This window comes from Pipistrellus hanaki (genome assembly GCF_964339955.1).
Source record: "Pipistrellus hanaki genome assembly, chromosome: 1".
Taxonomy (NCBI): Eukaryota; Metazoa; Chordata; class Mammalia; order Chiroptera; family Vespertilionidae; genus Pipistrellus; species Pipistrellus hanaki.
Window position 1 is genome coordinate 22,114,707 of NC_140503.1, and position 25,078 is coordinate 22,139,784.

At 41.2% G+C, this 25,078-nt stretch overlaps 2 protein-coding genes across 3 annotated transcripts in view; one reads left to right on the forward strand and one right to left on the reverse strand.

Annotated features, from left to right (window-relative positions):
* Positions 1 to 1,833: 1,833 nt before the first annotated feature.
* Positions 1,834 to 3,686, forward strand: PNMA1 (PNMA family member 1; the record flags this gene model as incomplete). Its single annotated transcript, XM_084893580.1, has 1 exon — positions 1,834 to 3,686. The coding sequence occupies one exon, from the start codon at positions 1,834 to 1,836 to the stop codon at positions 2,893 to 2,895; it is 1,062 nt and encodes a 353-aa protein (XP_084749706.1). The 3' UTR covers positions 2,896 to 3,686.
* Positions 3,687 to 7,689: 4,003 nt separating this feature from the next.
* Positions 7,690 to 25,078, reverse strand: part of DNAL1 (dynein axonemal light chain 1) — a 31,120-nt gene continuing 13,731 nt past the window's right edge. Inside the window, exons 5-8 of one of the 2 annotated variants that reach the window (XM_084893734.1) lie at positions 21,446 to 21,501; positions 16,982 to 17,108; positions 15,516 to 15,653; positions 7,690 to 12,887 (exon numbers count right to left, since the gene is read on the reverse strand). In XM_084893734.1, the coding sequence (XP_084749860.1) occupies positions 12,847 to 12,887; positions 15,516 to 15,653; positions 16,982 to 17,108; positions 21,446 to 21,501 (362 nt within the window). In that variant the 3' untranslated portion in view covers positions 7,690 to 12,846. Of the gene's footprint in view, positions 12,888 to 15,515; positions 15,657 to 16,981; positions 17,109 to 21,445; positions 21,502 to 25,078 lie in introns of both variants that reach the window. The other variant, XM_084893733.1, reaches the window with a different exon arrangement.

Sequence of the window (25,078 nt, forward strand, 5' to 3'; positions counted from 1 at the left end):
CTTTTATAGAACAATTGTATGTCCTCCACTCTTTCGCTGAAATGTTGATCTTTGCCTCTAATAATTTGCAGCTGTTTCACCTTTTTCTCACTTGTCTCTCAATTGAAGGCCTTGTTGGAGGGAACAGCACAGGAACAGCCTTGACAGTCGATCTGTAATTATTGTATAAATATTTTAATAGCATATAAATAACTATATTCCTTTTATTTTGAAGAAAAAAAATTATCAGACACTGCCTTTTGTGTGTTTGCTGCCTGTGGCACCCTTTTTTAAAAAAGACTGTTACATATTAAAATAGTGTACATATATATAAATATGACCTCTTTTGCTGTACAGTTGTGATAGACCAGACTGAAGATTTTATTTTTTGTGTGCTTTTTATATAAAAAAAATTAATACACTAAAGAAAATCTTGCTGATGTGATTGTAATGTATCTATGTAACTTATTTACTTTTGAATGTTCTTCTGTATCTTTAAACCTTTTATTAAATAAGGTTTTAAAAATTCAGCGTTGCAGGCTGTGTTCCTTAGGGGAGATTTTCACCATCTGGGATTGACGTAAGTAGGCCTTGTTTTGCTTGGGGGGGGGGGGGGATTACTGGACATTTTTGAACCCTAAGGATTCTGTTTTCTCACCTCAGTGATGTCAGAACTGGAGAAATGAACACTCCAGCATTCTCGTGGCTACAAAGATTACTGGATATAAATCTTTTTACAAAATTTTCGAGCAATCTCAACTCACTGTCTCACGCGAAAGCATGTAAATGGCACTCTTCCACATTTCAGTTCCATTCGGATGAAATACGGAGGGTGGAGAATGCGATCCGGTGGCATCAGGAAGCTCGGGTGGCTGAAGAGGGTGTCTTCATGTTGAACCAGCCACAGACGGATGCATTTTCTTTAAATATATTTTATTGATTTTTACAGAGAGGAAGGAAGAGAGCTAGAAACGTCGATGAGAGAGAAACATCAACCAGCTGCCTCTTGCACATTCCCTACCAGGGATGTGCCCGCAGCCAAGATACATGCCCTTGACCCGAATCAAACCCGGGACCCTTCAGTCCGCAGGCCCACGCTCTATCCACTGAGCCAAACCGTAGATGTATTTTCAACAGCATCATCTTAGATCCATTGTATTATTATTATCTTTTCAACGCGGTACTTTGTTTAAAAAAAAAAAAATCTGGAAAAAGAAATGAGCCATCAGAGAAACCAGAGACCCTGGCTGTCACCATAGCAACCGCTGGACACCCCCTGCCCCCGCCCCCCGAGCTGCGGCAGCGCGCGGAGCTCCGGTCCCCGCCGCCGCCGCCGTTGCCATGGCTACCCTGGTGCTGCGTGGGCCGCGGGGCGGGGCGCGCGGCGGCCACGCACTGCGGCAGCAACTGCTCGGCTGGACCACCGGCATCCGCATCCGCAGCCTCACCCGCCACCTGCCGCTGCCAGCGCTCCCCGTGTCCTCGGAGCCCCCGCCGCCCGGTGGGCTCCCTGCACCCGCCAAGGAGCTCCCGGCGGACCGACCCTCCAACAGTCACTCCCTCCGGGGGCGGCGCGGCCCTCACCGGCGGCTGAGCAGCCACCCCCCGGCCGCCCGAGCGCCCGGCTCCGCCGAGAACGCCCTGCGGCCGCGCCCCCGCTCCCAGCCTTGGCGCCCCGAGGCCGCACCGCGCCTGCAGGCAGAGGACCCCGGCCGCGGCCCCCGAGCCTTCCCGACGCTGCGCTCCGGGGACCGCTGCGGCCGGTGCGGGCTGTGAACGGCACGCCCGCCCCCCTCGGCCATCTCTGCGGGGAGTGTCTGCCGCCGTCGGACCCGCGTTGGTAGAGCCGGGAAGATGGCGATGACGCTGCTGGAAGACTGGTGCCGGGGGATGGACGTGAACGCGCAGCGAGCCCTGCTGGTGTGGGGGATCCCGGTGAACTGCGACGAGGCGGAGATCGAGGAGACGCTGCAGGCGGCCATGCCCCAGGTGCCCTACCGCGTGCTGGGGCGGATGTTCTGGCGGGAGGAGAACGCCAAGGCCGCGCTGCTGGAGCTCACGGGCGCGGCGGACTACGCCGCCATCCCCCGGGAGATGCCGGGCAAGGGCGGCGTCTGGAAGGTGGTGTACAAGCCCCCGACCTCCGACGCCGAGTTCCTGGAGAGGCTGCACCTGTTCCTGGCGCGGGAGGGCTGGACCGTGCCGGACGTGGCCCGCGTCCTCGGGTTCCAGGCCCCGGCCCCGGCCCCGGGCCCGGACATGCCGGCCGAGATGCTGAGCTACATCCTGGACAACGTCATCCAGCCCCTGGTGGAGTCCATTTGGTACAAGAAGCTGACGGTGTTCTCGGGGAAGGACGTCCCGGGCCCCGGCGAGGAGACCTTCGACCCCTGGCTGGAGCACACCCACGAGGTCCTCTCCGAGTGGCAGGTGTCCGACACGGAGAAGCGGCGGCGGCTGATGGAGAGCCTCCGGGGCCCCGCCGCCGACGTCATCCGCATCCTCAAGACCAACAACCCCGCCATCACCACCCTCGAGTGCCTCAAGGCGCTGGAGCAGGTGTTCGGGAGCGTGGAGAGCTCCAGGGATGCGCAGGTGCGGTTTCTGAACACGTACCAGAACCCGGGGGAGAAGCTGTCGGCGTACGTCATCCGCCTGGAGCCCCTGCTGCAGAAGGTGGTGGAGAAGGGCGCCATCGAGAAGGACAACGTGAACCAGGCCCGCCTGGAGCAGGTCATCGCGGGCGCCAACCACAGCGGCGCCATCCGCAGGCAGCTGTGGCTGACGGGCGCCGCCGAGGGGCCGGCCCCCAACCTCTTCCAGCTTCTGGTGCAGATCCGCGAGGAGGAAGCCAAGGAGGAGGAGGAGGAGGCCGAGGCCGCCCTCCTGCAGTTAGGCCTGGATGGGAGCTTCTGAGGCCCCGGAAAGGGGGGGTTTTAGTGCAGACCTAGGTAACAGCTTCTGTGTGCTGTCTTATAGGCGTGTTTCTTAGTCAAGTCCTGTGTGTTGTGTTTTTTTTTTGTTTTGGGGGGAGGGGCGGGGGGAGTCAGGCCTTGCATATTCATGTAGCATTAGTAAAATTGTGCCAGAGAGCACCCTGAGCTGCTACACGTGCCATGCTAGAATGCTAAAACGCCAGGGAAAGGCTCGGAAACAAGTGCTCAGTGCAATCTGTCATCTTGACACCATCAGTTTGGGGGAAAATGTGAAACTTGTGAGACTTTCTCACCGAGATACCTACATGTGAAATTGCATGTTCAGTTGTTTAGTTCAGAGCCTGGCTAACACAAGAAGTGTTCGGTAAAAATATGAACTGTCGTTATTAACATGAATAATTTTTCTGTTTACTGCGAATTGTTCCTGATTTATATTGATGGGAAGAAATGTGAATTAGATATTCTTAGTGATTCAGCTTTACAGTGCTAATTTCTTATTTTTCACCTGTTAACATCAGGATCAGTTTAATTGGAAAGTATCCTGAGACTGCAAAATAGTGTATTAGAAAAGTACAATTATAAAGCTGTGTACATTAAAATTTTCACTGTACAACATATAAATTGCATGGGGAGGTTAATATGAACCAATTACAGTATTCATTCCCCCATTTCAAATCTTTGTCATTGATTTGTATTTCTCTTTACTTGTGCTGGTTCTAGTGTTCTTAGTTTGAAGTTATCAAATACACGTATACAAATAAAAATTTAAAACTAGTCTCACTTTCTGACATATATAAAAAAAATTTCAGGTAATTAAGATCTGTATCTTTTCTTAGACTTCAAGTCACTAAAGAAAATCAAACCTCAAGTAAATATTAACTCACTCTAAAATGTTAGGAAATCCAGAAATGGGGCTGAGGAAGTCATCGAGCATTTTTTCCTCCCTTTTAAAAAGTTCCTTTCAGCTTAAAGTGTTTATTTTGCTGCAGGGGTAACTCACAGCTGTGTACAATGAATGCTTCGGTTTTACAGCAGCCATTTTATATCAAGAGGATATAAAAAGGGAAGTACGGCCTTAAAACATGTTTATTTGGCTACAGAGATTCAGTGACAGAAGATGTCCATCTTCGGAGATCCAGGTCCTCGTAAATCCAGAAGTGGTTACATGAACATAGTGTTCAGTGGAGATTTCCCCCAGTAACAAGCTTTAAAATTAAAGCCAACCAACCAAATAAAATGATAGCCAACCTATTCTAACAATCATAAGGCTAATACTTGTATATGTTCTAACAGATGTCTATACACTTATCTCACTTCCTTCACTCTCTTTACACGGCTCCACAAGTTTGACTCCCACAACAGGAAGGCAAATCTCCCCTCCCCACAAGCATGTCATTTCCCCCTCCCCCATTCACATCTCACATAGCTTCCCTGTCCATCGCCCCCCCATACACACACAATGTGCTGATACACACACACTCCCCTCACCTCTCACAATCCTGTTTCATACATTCCTCCCACCTTCCCCAGAACACTCTACCGCAAACATGCTTCCCCCTCTATACCAGTCTTCCATTCATCGTTCCCATTTCTCCACATACTTACACACAACCAGTCACCACATACATGCTCACACTCCTACTCGATACATACACTCATAACAAAAACAAATAATGGGTTCATTTTTTAACCAAATATGTTATGGGCATCCTATATCTGCACATAAGGAAGGATACACCTTTTTAAAAATCAGAGTTTATTGAATTTTAAGAGGGAGAGTCATCACCTAGGATTCTTTTATTATATACTAGAGGCCTGGTGCACGAAATTCGTGCAGGGGTGGTGGTGGAGGGAATGTCCCTCAGCCCAGCTTGCACCCTCTCCAATCTGGGACATCCCCCTCACAATCCAGGACTGCTGGCTCCCAACTGCTCGCCTGCCTGCCTTCCTAATTGCCCCTAACCCCTTCTGCCTGCCAGCCTGATCACCCCCTAACCAATCCTGTGCCGGCCTGATTGATGCCTAACTGCTCCCTGCCAACCTGTTTTCCCCTAATTGCCCTTTCCTGCAGACCTGGTCCCCACCAACTGCTCTCCCCTGCAGGCCTGGGTCCTGCCCAACAGCCCTTCCCTGCAGGCCCGGTTCCCACCCACCCCCAACTTCCCTCCTCTGCCAGCCTGGTCATCCCTAACTGCCCTCCCCTGGCTTGATTGCCCCCACCTGCCCTCACTTGCAGGCCTGGCCCCTCCCAACTGCCTTTCCCTGCTGACCTGATTGCCCACAACTGCCCTCCCTTGCAGGCCTGGTCCCTCCCAACTGCTCTCTGCTGGCCATCTTGTGTTCCCATGGGGGCAGGATCTTTGACCACATGGGGGCAGCAATCTTGTGTGTTGGAGTGATGGTCAACCTGCATGTTTCTCTTTCATTAGATAGGATAGACTGCAGTGTTTCCCAACCTTCTCTCATGATGAGAATCACCTGGTGGAGTTGTTAAAACACAGATTCCTGAATCCCAACTAAGAAGTGCTAAACTAGAATTTTTGGGAACATATAGGTAAAATTGCATACCTAACTTAGTGCTCTGTATATAAAATCTGTCTTAGAGCACTAGTTAAGTATACAATTTTACCTATATGTTCCCAAAAATTCTAGTTTAGCACTTCTTAGTTGGGATTCAGGAATCTGTGTTTTAACAACTCCACCAGGTGATTCTCATCATGAGAGAAGGTTGGGAAACACTGGGATAGAGGACTGTTGCATGGGGGGGGGGGGGGGGGGCAGCTGGTTTGCCCTGAAGGGTGTCCTGGATCAGGGTGGGGGTTCCCTTGGGACGTGGGGCAGCCTAGGTGAAGGGCCTGTGGTAGTTTGCAGGCTGGCCACACCCCCTGGCAACCCAAGCAGAGGCCCTGGTATCTGGGATTTATTTATCTTCTACAATTGAAACTTTGTAGCCTGGAGCAGTGGCCTAGGTCAGTCAGGACTGCAGAAGCTTGGCTTCCTTCATCGCCAGGGGCAACCCTAGTCTCCTGCTCTTCCAGCTCTGTGGCTGCCACCATTTCTGTTGGAATTTATTTACCTTCTATAATTGACACTTTGTATCACTGAGTGGAGGTCTAGGCCCGCAAGGGCAGGTGGAAAGCTTGGTTTCCTCCATTGCCAGGGAAATCCAAGCCTCCCTCCTGCTCTGTGGCCACAGCCATCTTATTGGGTTTATTTGCATATTTGCTCTTGGTTGGCTGGTGGGCATGGCTTATGGGTGTAGCAGAGGTATGGTCAATTTGCATATTACTTTTATTATATAGGATAACAATTGTATATATCTATGTGTACACCCATAAATATTTAATACAACACATGAAAATAGTATAAAACAATATTAGGATTCTAAATGTCCATCCTTTGTTCTAGAAAACAATGAACTAAAAATAATTAACTATGATTCAAATTAAGGTTTTCTCTATGGGTTCATTAAAATCTGCTTTTTAAAGGAGGGCAGTAGCAAGAAATATATCCTTATAACCAAAGAACTATGGAATAAAGAAGTAGACTGTCATACTACAGGGGGAAGGTAGGGGAGGGTTGGGGGGGGCATAAAAGATAAACCAAAGGACTTGAATGTATGTATATAAGCACAACCAATAGATGCAAGACACTGGGGGGAGGGCAGTATAGGGGGAAAGGTAGGGGAGACCAGGGGGAATCAATGGGGGGGGGGGGGGGAAGGAGACATGTACTACTATTTATAATACCTTAAATTAGGGGTGTCGAACTCAATCAGAGAAGGGGCCAAAATCTAAAATCCAGCCTAAATCGCGGGCCGAATGGTTTACTGAACAGTCATAAACTGACAATGTCATAAACTGACAGCCGAGTGCAGTGATGACAGCGCGTTGCGGGCCACATTGCAAGGCCTGGCGGGCTGGATTTGGCCCGCGGGCCTTGTGTTTGACACATGTGCCTTAAATAACACATTTTTTTTTAAAAGTAAAGAAATAGAAACTGCACTGTAGGTCCTATTCTGTGACCAAAATAACATTTGGCTGACAGCGCAGAATATGTGCTGGGAAAATGTAATGATACTGCTAGTGCTCAGTTCTTCCTGTTTCTTGTCTGAGGTTATTCCAGACCACAAATCAAGGCCTCATCAGCCAAGCTTAACCTTGTATACTCTGAAACTAAGAAAAGGACTAGGAATGGTGAAGTGCAGCAGTAACTTGCTGTACCTGTAGCACTCTTTCTAGGATCCTAATCATTTTTAAATGGTGCCCAGAGAACTGAAGAAGACTTACAGACCCAGAGAGAACATTACCATTGGAAATGAACTACTGGGGAGTATGGGGGTAAAGAAATGAGTCAGCCCTAACCGGTTTGACTCTGTGGATAGAGTGTCAGCCTGTAGACTCAAGGGTTCCAGGTTTGATTCCGGTCAAGGGCATGTACCTTGGTTGCAGGCACATACCCAGTAGGGGTTGTGCAGGAGGCAGCTGATCAATGTTTCTCTCTCATTGATGTTTCTAACTATCGTTCTACCTTTCTCTCTCTCTAAAATATATATATATATATATATATATATATATATATATATATATATATATATTTTTTTTTTTTTTTTTTAAATGAGTCAGTCTCTCACACCTGCACACACACACACACACATGAAGCTATGGAATATGTTATCCAAAGACAATTTTTTGGAATTGAATATCCAAAGTTCAGATAGTTGCTCTTTATTAGCTAAAACTATTAGTTATGTAACAAAAAAGATACAAATTAATTTTTTTATAAAATAACACAATTTATTACTATTTTAAAACAAGTCTCACAAAATAACATTCAGAAACTCAACATTTCTAAATAATTTAACACAATAACTTTAGTCATAAAGTTCATGCTACAAAATTCCTGCATATAAAAGATAATTACCAAAGTATTAATAGATGTTAATGGATGTTAAAATGTTCAGAATGGAGTAGGTTCTAGACGCCAAAGATTCTGGAATGATGCTCGTGATCATGACTGCCATGCTAGGAGAAGTAGCTGGCAAAATGTACATTCCTTAGAGCTACCAACTCCCCAGTCTTCTGATGGGGTTGATCCCTCTAGGCAATCACACCTCAGAGGCAGGGATCCTGCTGATCAAAGCAGCAAATAATTTCCTACCCTCCCTAACATTAGCCACAACTTAATTTAGCCAACATCTAAATTGTTAAAATCTAGACGTAGGAAAGAGAACTCATAAAGTTTCTGAGCAGGAGAATTGTACTTGACATGTCCCCGAAAGGCTGACTGCCAACATAGTAGACATGGAAGGCAACACCAACTAGGGAAATAGGGAAATCCCAACAGACAACTGCTGCAGAGGCGGGCTTAATGCGAGCAAGAATGGGGTTGACTCTAATATCCACATGCAGGCAAAGTATTTACCTGTCTGCCCTTAAGGAGTACTTTCAACCAACATTCATTTCATAATATTAAAGTGCAAATCTACTGAAAAATAGTGACTCTCCCCATCCCCTTGTACAATTTGCAGATCATAATTTGGTTGGCTGGTTCCTCTCTAACCTGCCCAATATGGGAAATTAACTAGAATCCAGTTATGACCTTTCCACGTGTCAAGTGAAAATTTATCTTAAGTCAGAAAAGGTAAGACTCAATTTAGTTTTCCCTTTCAGTTTTCTTCCTTTGCAGTCACTGATTTATAAAAAGGCAGGAATAGAGATATAGATGTGGAATTTCTAAAGTTCAGAGATTAAAAAAAATACCCTTAAATCTTTTTATTGCACCTATTTTATGGTTTTACAAAAAACAGCTCAAGGCGAGGGGGAGGAGAAACAAGTGTAATAATCTGGGCAATAAAGATTTATTTTTTTTTTAAATGGTTAAAAAAAAAAACAACAACACAAAAACCTCAAGCTAGAGTGAAGATAAAGGAATGTGGTCAAGTTAGCTGTGTCAGAAACACCAACTTTGCCACACAAAAGCTTGTTTTATACTTAAATATTTACAGACACATTAAGCAGCCCAGGTTAGCTGTTAGTTTTCTCCCTTTACCGCTACTTACAATATAAAGTCTTTGTGACTAACAGTCAGACTGCAGTTAGACATAACTTGTGATCGATGCTCGACATTTCCCCAATCTTTAAAGTTAATGAAGAAATCCAACCTTTCTAGCCCTACACTTTTCCCATTTAGTCCCAAGAAAAGCCCAGGCAACACATTCTGGGTCACAGATAACTTCCTTCAACTCTACTTACATATCACCAATTCTGACAATAAGTCAACAATTAAGATTCATCTCTTATTCCTCCTTATTCTACTTCAGCCCACCCGTGAAAGGTATCAGAAGACGCATCTGTTCAAGTCAAAATTTCTCTTGCCAAACAGGAACCACATTTCAGTGTCTTACACCACCCCTACTTGCAGGATGGATCCAGAAACCAGACATGCTTCTGATCACATCCCAAACTGGTGTCTACACCAGCTAACTTTCATATATGATAACCAAATTTTATACAATATTTTTCTGTATTTAATGACTGCCAGTCTGAAAAATCCTGTGCATGACTCGACAATGAACACTTAAAAAATGACATGCATTTTGTAAAGTATACTTAAAATGTTAAATTTTAGAGACAAAGCAAAATCTACCATAAACTTGGATTCTGTTGGTAGTAAGAGAGAGGTAGGTTAATAATCACTTCCTAAGATGAGCAAAATGCTAAGATAAGACATAAAAGTTGAAATCCTGCTGAGGGGAAAATAAGTTGAACTTTCCAGTCCTGAGTTTCTAGTGTGTGGTGAGAACTGTTAAAGTGAGCATTACAAAGAAGGGAAACATAATGATCATTTCATTCCACCCATGATCACTAAATACACCACCTTCTCTCCTATAATAACTCAGGTGCCATATGGCTACGGAGTGAGAATAAACGGACACTGGACAAAAGGAATGTTGGTATAAAGCGCTGGTTCTTAACTCTAGGTGAATTTGTTCCAACCCATCTAGCCCATGGGACAAATGGCAATGTGTGAAGACATTTTGGTTATCACAACTGAGAAGGAGGTTCTTCTACTAAGGAGAAGCCAGAGATGCTGCTACACATCCTATAACACACAGCATAGCCTCCACAACGTTATCAAGCCCAAATGTTGATAGTGCCAAGGTTGACTCTGATTTAAAGGAACAAACTCCTATTAACAGAGAACACAGAAACTTTCAAGGCCTGACTAGGTAATACAGATAGCCATAAGCTTAGAGCTAGGGAACACAGCAAAGGTTAATTACTTGGTAGACTAAAATTTCCTGCGGAAATATTAAAATACTGAACTGATTCCAGAGCTCTACCATCATTACAAGAATAGATGAAATTTAAATGATCCACTAAAATGGCATAATGCTTCAAACCAGGAGCACAGAGAGAATCCAAGTAGGTTAAAGATCTAATCCAAAAGCACAAATCAAAGGCATTTAGTGTCAACTAAATTTGCAGCAGTAAAGGATGAGTTAAGGAATGATTTGAGAGAATATTCTTAACTTCTTAATACACTCTATCTTCTATTTTCTATCTTCTGTTTCCTAGTGGATTCTTAGTTTCATTCCATGCAAAGAATGTATAGAAGTCATTCAAATATTTGTTGAGTAGAACTGACTATGGATATTTTGTGAAATGGACACAGAAAAGCATCTTACATTTCTCTGAGAACTACCAGTGATTAAAAGACATTTAGAAACAAAGGGGCCCAGCTGGTATGGCTTAGTGGTTGAGTGTGGACTTATGAACCAGGAGGTCACGGTTCAATTCCTGGTCAGGGTACATGCCCAGGTTGCAGGCTCAGTTCTCAGTAGGGCCATACAAGAGGCAGCCGATCAATAATCTTATCATCGATGTTTCTATCTCTCTCCCTCTCCCTCTCCCCTCCTCTCTGAAGAAAGAAAAAAAGAAGGAAGGAAGGAAGGAAGGAAGGAAGGAAGGAAGGAAGGGAGGGAGGGAGGGAGGGAGGGAGGGAGGGAGGGAGGGAGGGAGGGAGGGAGGGAGGGAGGGAGGAAGGAAGGAAGGAAGGAAGGAAGGAAGGAAGGAAGGAAGGAAGGAAGGAAGGAAGGAAGGAAGGAAGGAAAAGGTGAAAGAGAAAATTAGTTTCTCTATTGCAGAACTAAAATAAAAAGAACTAAAGACTGTAAGCCATTAAAAAATAGTAAATATGAAGTCATCCATTCCCTATTATATTCACTTCCAGAATAACCTTTAGAAAATACACCCATACATAGCAATATGACTTCAAGTTTGCCTTTTAGATGAAGTTCATACTACAAGAAAACTTTGGGTCCCAGAAGCTAAGACCTAAAGGCTTTGAATGTATAAGTCAGTCAGAGTAAAGATTTCTTCCTATCAGATTGTGAGGAAGAGCTAAAAGGAAGCTAAAAAAAAAATGTTGGGTTAATTTTTCCTTTTTAGGATTGATTGTCGAAGCAGTGGTCCCTTTTGATCAGCATAACCGAGAAATCATGCAATTCCTATTTAAATGATAACTGAAAAGTTCTGAAACCCAGTACCACTTATATAATCACTTTTTGACTCATTTTTACACAAGTAAATGGGGAAATGAAAATCAATAGTCTCTGGTTGAGGGACTTCAGGCACAATTTGGCAGAGGGCCTCTGACTTCTGCAATCTATCACTGATTTGGTCGTGGCCTACTATGGACTTCATCTGGCTACTGACTACCATATCTTGCATTCGCAAAAAAGAATTTTTTTCTTATATGATAAATTCTAAACTCTGCATCCAACTATTGCTCTGCAATTTTGAGGTTAAATCACCCACAATGCTTTACAGAGGAAGCAATCCTCAGAAATATTGCCATTTGCCTGGGATCCCATAATGAAACACCTCTTTTCCCTCCAACACCACTTACATAATTCATTTTAAGAGCTGTTTAACTTAAAACTTTTCTAAAATATATATTTTGAAATACTAAGTTTAACTTATTGAAAGGTAGTAGATCCAGTCTTTAAGTTCTATACCCTTAGAACAATCATTTCTCCCAATATGGTGGTCAACAGACCCAAGTTATTAGGGCAAATTTTAATATATATGAATGGCCAAGATTTAGACTAGGCATTCAAATATAACTAACACTTATATATATATTTCCTTATATAACATACAGAGAACTATAAACCCAAGAGTGTGCCTACGACCAGGTCCACCTGGGTAACATGGCCAGCGTGCTAGTCAAAGGAATAATCATGACAGTCACTTTACCCACGGAGCTGGATCACGGAATGACTGCCCGACTATACACAGTGACTCGAGTGGCCACACATGTACACACAACCTAAATTTCAGTTGACAATGTACATATTTTTTGAAAACCAAGTAAGTAAACATAACAAGGGCTCTAAGGCCTCCAAGATATTAATTTTTCTTTTTTTTTTTCACCACAGCTTTTTCACTATGACTTCGGAGTCTTGCTTCCGCAGCTGCTGCCACTGCGCTGCCTTTGGAACCAAAGGCATGACACATTTGTGCTTCTGAGTCATAAGGGGATGGATCTTTAGGAAAGATGTTCTACAGATTCAAAATTTAAGTATACATATTTAACTGCCTGACCTAAAGAAAGTGGAATGAATAACCACATTTATTCTTTTGTTCAAAATGATTGTTCAGTCTATAAAGATTTCAGTAGATGGAGACTGAAGACAAAAAACTTAAAATTTGTAGTTTCTAAAAAGAGGACAATCATATATAAAGTTGGTGTTACCATTATGGGGGAGGACATTGAATAGGTTAAGAAAAAAAGAAATCATAGATTTGTTTTATCTTAAGAACCTTTCGCTCCACACAGAATCTTTAAAACAGACAATTATACAAAACTTATCTATTGTTCTTATGACATTTAAATAAGTTAACACGAAGTGGAAAGCATGGTGTTAGTTTTCTTCTTCCTCATCCTGTTTAATGACTGGGGTACCTAAAACGAAAAAGAACATTATTTCTGGTCACTCTCAACAGATTGTTAAAATTCTAAATGAAAATATTTTCCCGTTAACATCAGAAGCTCTGAAGTGCTGTGAAGTATGCCATAATAATTTCATAAAATAATCTCTTTAATTTCAAATGATCCAGAAAGCCTCTCAGGAGAATTCTCAAATGGATTAATATAAGGACTTATGAATATTTGGCTCTCCAAATGCAGAGTTGCAAATAAAAATGCCTACAGATGCCAGGCAATAAATAAATAAATAAATAAATAAATAAAGCACTACGTATTGATAAATATTTAACAACCAGCTGTGATTTGTAGTAGTTGCCACTTCCTGTGGTGTAAATACTCCCACCATGGCCATTTCAAGCTACTCACATGACATCACCCAACGTGGAGTTGAGATACACACTCACTGCCCTTGAGGGCCTGGGCAAGGGCCTAAAGCTCACCACCAGCTCCACTACTGAACTACATGGTGGGTCTTGGCCAAGAGGCTCCTCCTATCTGATCTCAGTTTCCAATCTTAGCCAGCATGACTGGCTAAGAGTGGGTACCCCCCCCCCAAAAAAAGAATGTAATAATAAATAAATAAAGCCCTATACTACTGAAACTTTGTATGTTAAATACAAAAAAATGTTCTTCATTTTTCACAATAAAATATGCAATCCAGCATATCTGATTTTTTATGTTATTCCCCAAAATATTAAACATTGGTAATAAATTGGGGGGTGGGGAGAACCAAAGTACAGAAAACAAAGTACATCTGCAAGCTCTCACTGGTTGGACCAAGGAATTTCTGAGCTCCAGCATTTGGAAACCTGCCCACAATCTTACCTAGTCAACTATTTAGTCTTAATTCTTCAGCCAATCACCTTCCAATCCAGCTAAACTAATAAACTCACTGTCTCCCAAACTCATCTTGCACATTCTTACCCCAGGACTCCTGGTTAACAAAGTTCTTCCAATTTGAAATGCCCTCCCCAGCTATCCTTCCATCTAAACCCTATCCTTAATTAAGAACTAATTCCAGCCCAGCTGGTTTGGCTCAGTGGTTGAGCATTCACCTATGAACCAGGAAGTCCCAGTTCAACCCTGATCAGGCTTGATCCCCAATGTGGGCATGCAGAAGACAGCCGATGGATGATTCTCTCTCATCATTGATATTTCTCTCTCTCTCCCTCCCTCCCCCTTACTCTCTGAAATCAATAAAAATATTGGGGGGTGGGGGGACGCGGGGAGGAAGAACAGCCACCATTATAAGCTGAGGTGGATAAAAGGGTTGTTGAGTACTGACCTTTAGATAGAAGTGGTGAGGGAGAGAGGAAGAGGCACAGAATAGGAAGGATAGAATGGCAGAGTAACAGGGGTGATGAAGAGGGGACTGAGGGTTGAGGAACAAGGAAGCCTCAACCATAGACAACTAGGCCCTTTGGATTTGGATTGTGAATATCGGGTGAATATGGCAATGAAGGCAATAGGTAGGCCAGCGGGTTCTGTGCATCACTGCTTCGGGGGCAGTGTGGAAAGCAGAAAGACGGTCAGACTTACTGGCTTTTGTCTTTGAAAAGCCTGAGAAGATAAGAGTTTATGAGGAGATGCAGAATGATGTGGAAAAGAAGGAGGGGAGAGTGGTTTTCCTCAGAATAGATATTTCCCTGGCTGGCAGAGAAAAAGGAAGTTTGTGGATTCTGGAACAGTTGGAATCCTGGCCTGGGTTCCTGGTAGCACCACTGGGAATAGGTTAGACCCCAAGAGGTCTGTGACAATTATCATTTCCAGTTCTTAGATTAAAAACAAAAATAGCCGGTTTGGCTCAGTGGATAGAGCAACAGCCTACGGACTGAAAGGTCCTGGTTCGATTCTGGTCAGGGGCATGTAACTTGGATGAGGGCACATCCCTGGTAGAAGGTGTGCAGGAGGCAGCTGATCGATGTTTCTCTCCCATCGATGTTTCTTACTCTCTATCCCTCTCCCTTCCTCTCTGTAAAAAATCAATATGTATATATTGTAAAATAAAATGTAAAAAACCACAACCATTTGTTACCACAATGACAAAAAAGACATCAAGTGGCAGAACTGGGATTAGAACCCAGTCAGTTAAGGATATCCACTGACAGAGACACCTATCTTACATCCTGTGTGTGGGGTTATTTGTTTTGTTTTTTGGTGTGTTTTTTTTCTCATTTTTTTTTTATTAAGGTATGATATGTGTACATACCTTACCAATCCCCATCCCCCCACTGGTGTGTTTGTTTTCTTTTTTTTGGGTGGGGGGTAAGAGAACAATATAATTTTGATCCAATTGTGAAAAAGAAGTTACTCACTATTTATGTATAATTATTCTGCAAAACAATGCCTATGATTTGAGAATAAGCCCAACTTTTCTTATAAGCTTTTGATCTAGAGATGATCTTATACCAGTCTAAAGTTCCTAAAAGTTTTTCATCTCACCCTGGCCCAAACCTGGACCATAAAATTTCCTGTGGACAAAAATGGCCTTGGAGGTTAGAGACCACCTATCATTTTCTTCAGTTCTGCTCCTTTTCATGATTCCATGTCATAAATTCAACTCTTACACCTACAAAATGTTCCTAAGCTGGCTCAGATACTCACCGTCAAGCTTTTTCAGTTTGGGCACTCTCTTGGTTGCCTCTTCAATCCAGTTCCCCTCAGCTGAATGTTTCTCTTCCAAGGGATTGCCTACGAACACCAGGTCTTCCAGGCAGGGCAGTTCTGCCAGCTTCACAAATTCTGCTACAGATACAAAGAATACCTTCCACATTAAAATGGCAGGTTTTACTGCTATGCTTTGTGGGTTGAATTCCAACATCACTGATGGTGACTAGTCAAGACAATTTGTCATTTAAGATTTTGAAGGAAGTAAGGGTAGTTGGACCATGTGGACTGATTCTCTGAAAACATTACAGAAAGGGAGGGAAAAAGAAGATACCTCTTCTACCTTTAGGCTAGCCGAAGGATAGGATAAGAAGAAGTAGTGGGATTTACAGTAAAAAAGAACAACAGCCCCAGCTGGTTTGGCTCAGTGGACAGAGCGTTGGCCTGTGAACCAGAGTTCCAGGTTTGATTCCGGACCAGGGCATGTACCTTGGTTGCAGGCTCCCTCTTCAACCTCGGGCCCTAGTAGGGGCTCGTACAGGAGGCAACCAATCGATGTGTTTGTCTCACATCGATGTTTCTCTCTTCCTCTCTCCCTAAAAAAAGCCAATGGAGGAATATCCTGGATGAGGATTATAAAAAAGAAAAAGAACAATAAATCATTCACCAGTGATAGGTCTTCTCTATGTTGTATTGCATCAGTATGGACTAAGCTAAACTGTCTCTACCCATTCCCTCTCTCATCTCTGAACTCTTAAAGCAACTCGTCGGAGCCTCTACTGTAGAATTTATCACAGTTTTACAATTGTATTAGCTTATAAACTCACCTTTCCACTAACCTGTGAACTCCTTGAAGGCAGAGATAGTGTCTTAATCAACTATGTATTTCAAGAGTTTGACCTATAGTTCATGCACATAATAGGGCTTTTATGTGTAAATACTGAATAAATAATGTTCAATGCAAAAGCAAAGCTCTCAGCCATCATGGTTCAGCGATTGAGCAGTGAACTATGAACTAGGAGGTCATGGCTCGATTCCCGGTCAGAGCACATATCTAGGTTACAGGCTTGATCCCCAGTATGGGGTATACAGGAGGCAGCCAATCAATTATTCTCTCTCATCATTGATGTTTTGTCTCTCTGCCTCTCTAAAATAAAAAATATATATATTTTTTAAAAAAGCAAAGTAATATAGATGTCAGATAAGCCTTCTACACAAGAATTATTAGTTTAAACTGATTTCTTCCAGCCTTTAGACAATTAATTTAATTTTTCCAAGATTAATAGTACCAGAACTTATTCAACTAAAATCATTCTAAGTAAATATTTAGATGTAAATTTAAAGCACTTAGCTATTTCCCTCTGGGGTTAGAAATAAATGTCCTCCTTTTGTTCCTTGTTCCCTATTGGGCTATTTTCTATAAACAGGAGGTAGAAGTTAGCAAAGAGCCAGTCTCAACTTACCCCAGTCTTTCACCTGGTTATTAGACATGTAGAGAATCTTCAATTTCTTCATTACATGGATTCCTTTCAACTTCTCAATAAAATTGTAGGATATCCATAATTCTTCCAATGTGTCCCCTACTGCTTCCTGAAAGAGAAAGCAATTTTATCTATATGCTTATTTTTAAGCTTTTTTCCTTCCTTATAAACATAAAGACAATGGTCTTCAGAGAGAACCGAGACCCACCTGTCCCCTGGCAGGAGAGCTGTAGGCGGTGTGGGAGTTTTGGGCATTAAAAAAGCCAAGCAGAACCTTCTCTTCCTCTCTTCAAACTGATCTGAACTAAGAAAAGGTACTGAAACCACCAACAGGGAAAATAATAGCACTATTTCATCATTTTTTTATAACTTATTTTTTTATTAAGGTATTATATGTGTACATATCTTACCATTGCCCTCCCCCCCTTCCATACATGCCCTCACCCCCCAGAGTTTTGCGTCCATTGGTTATGCTTATATGCATGCACACAAGTCTTTCGGTGGATCTCTTATCTTCCCCACCTCTCCCTAACCTTCCTGCTGTAATTGGACATTCTGTTTGATGCTTTACTGTCGCTGTATCTGTCTCTATTTCACCACTTTCATTGAATAGTATAGCTTTCAAATCACTTGCCTATATATTTTATTATTTTATCCTTGTAACATTTAAGATAGGCAAAAGCAGGTTATTTGATTTCTATTATAGAGAGCTTAAGGGCTTTTTCTAAGATCACAATGTTATTAAATAGTAGAGCTGAGTCTAAATTTCAGGATTCCTCCCCCACCCCCCACCCCATTAGTATTTATTAAGGAAACTTTCAAACATAAAAAAGTCAAAAAATTTTACAATTAAACCCCATATCCACTACCCAAATTCTACCATTAATATTTTACTATCCTTTACCTATCAAATATCTGTCCATCTTTCATACAACTATCCACCCATTAATTCACCTTTTTTAATGTATACAATTCAGTTTCCATTATAGTAAGAAAATTATATCATACTGACTCTTAAATGGCAGATACAATCAGTGGTGGCACAAACGTCCCTCCTTCAGACGTAAGACAGACTATAGTGGTTCTTCCGTCCTGGCACTCTTAAATCAGAACTCTGAGACTTAACCACACCCCCCCCAGCTAGTATTCTGATATCTTCTTCCCCAAAGTGATCCAATTAGTGTATCACATATGTCTTTCAGAAGGGGGAATCCGTATTCATATAATTTAAACTTTATTGCTTGCATTTTCATTGTGGTGCATCTGCATCCATTTTGTGTCTCCAACTTAAAAAGTGTGAAATAGCAGAAAAAATTACTTTCAATACTGACTAGAAGATTTAGGCTCAGTTCTGGGTTCTGCCACTTATTTAATGTTGCTTTTATACGTGCAGATCAAGACTTTCGGTCAGTTTTCACTTAGACAATTTGATCAATTCTCCAAGTATTAATTTAGCTTCTATTTAGTTTTTAGCCATTTGGATGCAACTCTTTTGCCATAACCAAATTTCAGTTCATTTTAGGACTTTACTTGGGAATATTACTTTGTGGAATGAGAATTTCTTAAGGCATATTGACTTACAAATGTTGTACAGATTTTGAATGTCCAGGATGTGGTTCTGTCTTTCAGTACATCTTCTATCTATTCTACTGTCTTGTGTACTTCCCTAAATATAAGGGCTTGCTAGCCAACTCAATTAGATTACTATTTTTATGTTTTAATAATTTGAGACTTGACCGGTGAAACCAACATTCTACAAAGATGGACTGACAAATCCAAAAACTGGATGAGCTGACACCAGTTTGGCTCAGTGGATAGAGCGTGGGTCTGCGGACTGAAAGGTCCTGGGTTCAGTTCCGGTCAAGGGCATGTACATTGGTTGTGGGTGCATTCCCAGTAGGGGGTGTGCAAGAGGCAGCTGGTCGATGTTTCTCTCTCATTGATGTTTCTAGCTCTCTATTCTTCTCCCTTCCTCTCTATAAAAAAATCAATAAAATATATTTTTTTAAAAAAACTGGATGAGACAGCTGCAGTTACATTAGCATCATTAAATAAAACCTTAAAGAAAATTTCAAAAGGTGTTGAAACCATTCCAAGAAACACAATTTTCTATATATACTAAAAGTAAATAAAAAAGATGAGATTTTGGTGAAGGAATCTGGTGAATATAATCAGTGAAATCTGGCTATGTTTGTGTGAACCAATTCAGTAAAAACTGTCATTCAATAAACTGGCCCTTTGGAGAACTGGGCATTGAGTGAACAGGCATTCAGCAATTTGGTTCACTTCTGCCAGCAAACAATTTCTTAGTGACTTGCTCTGTAAAATGAGGAGGCTGGCACAATGAAAGACCACCTCACACTCATTAGGATGGCTACTATCAAACAAAGAGAAAGTGAGATATGTTGGCAAGGATGTGGAGAAATCGGAACCCTTGCGCACTGTTGGTGGGCATGTAAAATACTGCAGGCGCTACGGAACAGTTTGGCAGGTCCTCCAAAAATTAAAAATATATGATCCAGCAATTCTTCTAGGCAAATACCCTAAAGAATTTTAAAAAGGATTTCAAAAAGATATTTAAATACTCATGTTAATAGCATCATTTACAATAGTCACCTTTTGACATGGAAAAATATTACTGATATAAAAGTAGGTTTACAGCTATTAGTACACAAAACAGAATTTGTGTATTATTACTAATTAATTATTGTATTATTTATTATTATAACCTATTTTTGCCCAACTCTCTATTGAGTGAGAAAGCAGAAAAAAATATATTAACCCTGCATATCAATAGTACAAAATATATAACACACAAGCATACACATTTACACAGATATCTATTTGTATTTGCACAGAAAAAATATTAAAGTATACAAAACAATATTATTTGTTATCTCATGGAACTGAGGAAGTAGATATGGAGAAAAAAGACTTTCATAGTGTATTTCATGTACTTATAAATTGCTTGATTTGTTTTTTACAATGAACGTATATTACTTTTAGAATTAAATATTTAACCTAATAGATTTTATAATTAGAAATAAGACATATTGAGTCACTCATTAAATTCTTATAGAATGCCTACTACATGTATTAAGCACTAATATAGATACTAATGAACAAAACCAACATGCTCATTAGGATCTGTGTGAGTGACAGAGAGAGAGGGTGGGGGTGGGGGAGGAGATGAACAAGATGGAGAAGAACAAACCAATAAAAATTTCAGACAGTAACCCTAGCTGGTTTGCTCAGTGGATAGAGTGTTAGCCTGCAGACTGAAGGGTCCCAGGTTTGATTCTGGTCATGAGCATGCCCAGGTTGTGGGGAAATGCCAATCAATGATTCTCTCTATCATTGATGTTTTTATCTTTCTCCCTCTCCCTTCTTCTCTGAAATCAATTCAAAAAAATTTTTCAGACTGAGATACATACATACATATACATATACATATACATATACATATGCATATGCATATGCATATGTATATACATATGTGTGTATACACACGTGTGTATGTATATATATACGTGTGTGTGTGTGTGTGTGTGTGTGTGTGTTATTGTCACATTTGAGGAAGTGACATCTGAGCTGAAGTGTGAAAGTTAAGAAGGAGCAAGTAATGTGGAAATCTATAGTAACTAAGAGTTTTTTAGGCAGAGGAAACAGCAAGCACAAAATTCAGGTGGAAATGGACTTGGTATATTCCAGGAAGAGAAAGGCCAGTAGCTGGAGAGTAGCAGCTAGAAAGAAGAATAATATGAAATGAGATCTGAAAGGAAGGCAGAGGCTAGATCATATATACATATGGGCTTATCATGTACCATAATAGTCAGTTTTCCAGTTTTATTTAATTTTTTTAATTTTTTTAATCTTTATTTTTTAAAGTATTACATATGTCCTCTTTTCTCCCCAATGATCCCTCCTGGCCCTCCTTGCCTACCCCCGGCCCCAGGCCTTCACCACCCTATTGTCTGTGTCCATGGTTATGCACCCAGTAGTTTTCAATAGGCCCCTTTCGTTTAATTTAACATTCCATGTTTTACAGATTAGAGTGGTCATGCCATGACTGAGAATCGAACCCTGACTTCCTGGTTCATGGTCAATGCTCAACCACTGAGCCACACTAGCTGGGCTCCATTGATTTTTTTTTTTTTTAGAGAGAGTGGAAGGGAGAGGGAGAGACAGAGAAAGAGAAAGATTGATGTGAGAAAGATACATCAATTGGTTGCCTCCCGCATGAGTTATGTGCCCTTAACCATGAACTGAACCCGTGACCTTTCAGTCTGAGGGCCGATACTCTATCCACTGAGCCCAACCGGCCAGGGCTATAGGTACTTTTTAAAGTTACTTTTCTACTTTATAAAGTTTCTGCAATGGACAAGTATTATTTTTATACTAAGAAAGAAGTATATGCTTTTTTTAAAGCAATAAATAGCAACCTACCAGTCCATTTAAGTTCTTTATGTTGTTTCTTCCTAAAGACAATATCCTCAAGTTTTCTGTAGCAGGGGGGAAAAAAGCAATTTTTTGTTTATGAGAATCATATTTCACAATTGTAAATCTAGTATAATGTAGCTTTAATAAATTTTATATAACAAATATATTTGTATAAGAGTAAGAAAGGCTGTATTACTGAAAAGTGGTAATCAAGTAGAAAATAAGGTAAACATGCCCTAGCCTGTTTGGCTCAGTGGATAGAGTGTTGGCCTGTGGACTGAAGAGTCCCAGGTTTGATTCCGGTCAAGGGCACATGCCTGGGTTTGGGGCTCGATCCCCAGTCGGAGGCATGCAGGAGGCGGCCAATCAATGATTCTTTCTCATTGTTGATGTTTCTATCTCTCTCTTTCCCTCTCCCTTCCTCTCTCAAATAAAAATATATTTAAAAGAAAATAATATAAGTGCTACAACTGTAATTTCACATCATGCCAATATTATTTTTTTTAATTATTAGCTATTTAGAATGCATGGTCTTAAATTGCTGGCTAATAAAAATATTATAGGGATAAAAATAAGAGTGAATAAGATTTGAACTTTAGATTTGAGAGCATAGATATACTTCAAATCTTTTATGGTATGAGGACTCATACTAGAAAACATATTTAAATATAGTACACCTCACTCCACAAAGGATTAGAAATCAAATTAATTAGTATTTTTAAAATCTTTTAAGTAATTGATTGTGATTTGGTTTAAAAGATGCCTATTTGTATTTTTATAAGCATGTTTCTACCTGTATACCTATAGATTATTTGTGGAATAGAAAAAAGGAAGAAGAAACAGCGGTTGTTGTGGGGGAGGAACTGAGAGTGTATGGTCAGAAAAAGACTTCTTTTGAACTATTTACATAAAACCATGTACATGTATTATTTTCAAAATTAAAAAAAGATTTCTAGTAAACACAGGAAATCTCATTTCTGTTCTAAAAAACTACTGTGATTATGCATAAGTTATACATTTAGTTTTTACAACTTAAACTTCAATACACTTATCACTGAAACAATGTGGTAACTATTAATCACATGCCTATTTTACTTAATTAAAAATAAATACAATTAAAATTCAATTTCTCAGTCACACTAGCTTCATATCAAGAGTTTAATAGCTGTGCAAGAGTAGTGGCAACTGTTTTGGGAATATGCACAGTTCTATTGGATGGCACTGTTCTATAACATCCATAAATTAATAGTTAAGAATACAAAACCAGCCGAAACCGGTTTGGCTCAGTGATAGAGCGTCGGTCTGCGGACTGAAAGGTCCCAGGTTCGATTCCGGTCAAGGGCATGTACCTGGGTTGCGGGCACATCCCCAGTAGGGGGTGTGCAAGAGGCAACTGGTTGATGTTTCTCTCTCATCAACGTTTCTAGCTCTCTATCCCTCTCTCTTCCTCTCTGTAAAAAATCAATAAAATATATTAAAAAAAAAGAAAAGAATACAAAACCAATTAACTGAGTTCAAATCCCCTTTCAAACCTCTTTGAATCTCAGTTTTATCACGTAAAATAAGGAAATACAGTATCTATTTTATAAGCATATAAGAACTGAGATAGCCTTAGCTGGTTTGGTTCAGTGGATAGAGTATTGGCCTGTGGACTGAAGGGTTCTGGATTCGATTCCGGTCAAGGGCACATGCCCGGGTTGTGGGCTAGATCCCTAGTGGGGAGCATTTGGAGGCAGCTGATAAGTGATTCGTTCTTATCATTGATGTTTCTGTCTCTCTCTCCCTCTCCCTTCCTCTCTGAAATCAGTTAAAAAAATTTTTTTTAAAGAATTGAGATAATTACCTAAAACATTCAGCCTAGCCGGAACAGTGTGGCTCAGTGGTTGAGCACCAACCTATGAACCAGGAGGTCAGGGTTCAAATCTCAGTCAGGGCACATACCCAAGTTGTGAGCTGGATCTCAGTATGGGGCATGCAGGAGACAGCTAATCAATGATTTTCTCTCATCAATGATGTTTCTATCTCTCTCTCTCTAAAATCAATTATATATATAAATTGTGTCTGTGTGTGTGTATCAGGCATATATGTTATATAAACTTTAGTTTTATTTAATTTAATTACACTTTCTTTGTAAACATTTATAAAAGACTATCTTGGATTATAATAATAATTACCTACTTCATAACTATTGTGTTAATCCTCACCCGAGGATATTTTTCCATTGATTTTTAGGAAGAGTGGAAGAGAGAGGGAAAGACAGAGAGAAATATCGATGTGAGAGAAGCACATCACTTGGTTGCCTCCTGCACAAGCCCCAACAAGGAGAGGAGCTTGCAACCAAGGTACATGCCCTAGACCAGAATTGAACCTGGGACCTTTTAGTCCTTGGGCCAATGCTCTATCCATTAAGCCAAACCAGCTAGGGCACTACTGTGAATAATAAAATGAGTTAGTGTAAATAAAGGAATTAGAATAGTGCCAGGCACATATAAATGCTCAAGAAATATTAGTCATTTTCATAGTTAGTGAGGAATATGTTCTGTCTCTTTAGATAATGAACTCCTTGGGGGCAAGAATCACTTTTTATTAATCATTTTAAGAAATATATTTTTATTGATTTCAGGAAGGAAGGGAGAGATAGAAATACCAATGATGAAAGAGAATCATTGATTGGCTGCCTCCTGCACACCCTACACTGCGGATCGATCCCACAACCCAGGCATGTGCCCTGACTGGGAATCAAACCATGACCTCCTGGTTCATAGGTCAACCACGCTCAACCACTGAGCCATGCTGGCAGGCAAATATACTTTTTTATTTCTTTAATATATTTTATTGATTTTTTCAGAGAGAAAGGGAGAGGGATAGAGAGTTAAAAACATCAATGAAAGAGAAACCTCAATCAGCTGCCTCCTGCACACTCCCTATTGGGGATGTGCCTACAGCCAAGGTACATCCCTTGACCGGAATCGAACCCGAGACACTTCAGTCCGCAGGCCGATGCTCTATCCACTGAGCCAAACCGGTTAGGGCAAGTATTATACTTTTTAAAAGTCATTACCATCCTAGCCGGTTTGGCTCAGTGGATAGATTGTCGGCCTGCAGACTGAAGGTCCCAGGTTCGATTCCAGTCAAGGGCACATGCCCAGGTTGCAGGCTTGATCCCCAGTAGGAGGCGTACAGGAGGCAGCCTATCAATGATTCCCTCTCATCATTATGTTTCTATCTCTCTCTCCCTCATATACATATTCTCATCCTCTCTGAAATCAATTAAATATACATATAAATGTCATTACCAACTTGATAGGCAGAATATTAATATCTTGTTTTAATGTTTGTTTATTCACTTGTGAATAAGTTAGAAATCTTAAGATAAGGTAAGTATCCCCAATTATGCAGGTGTTCCCTAAATGCAATCACAAGTAAACTCAAAAGAGAAAAACTAGACACAGACCAAAAGAAAGAGAGAATGCAATATGACCATAGAGGCGGAGACTGGTGGAAGTAGTTCAAGGAGTGTGGCAGCCATCAGAATCCAGAAGAGGCAAGCACAGATTCTCCCCTAAAGCCTCCGTAGGGAGTGTGGCTGGCAAAACCTTGACTCTGGCCCAGGAAACTGATTTCAGACTTCTGGCTTCC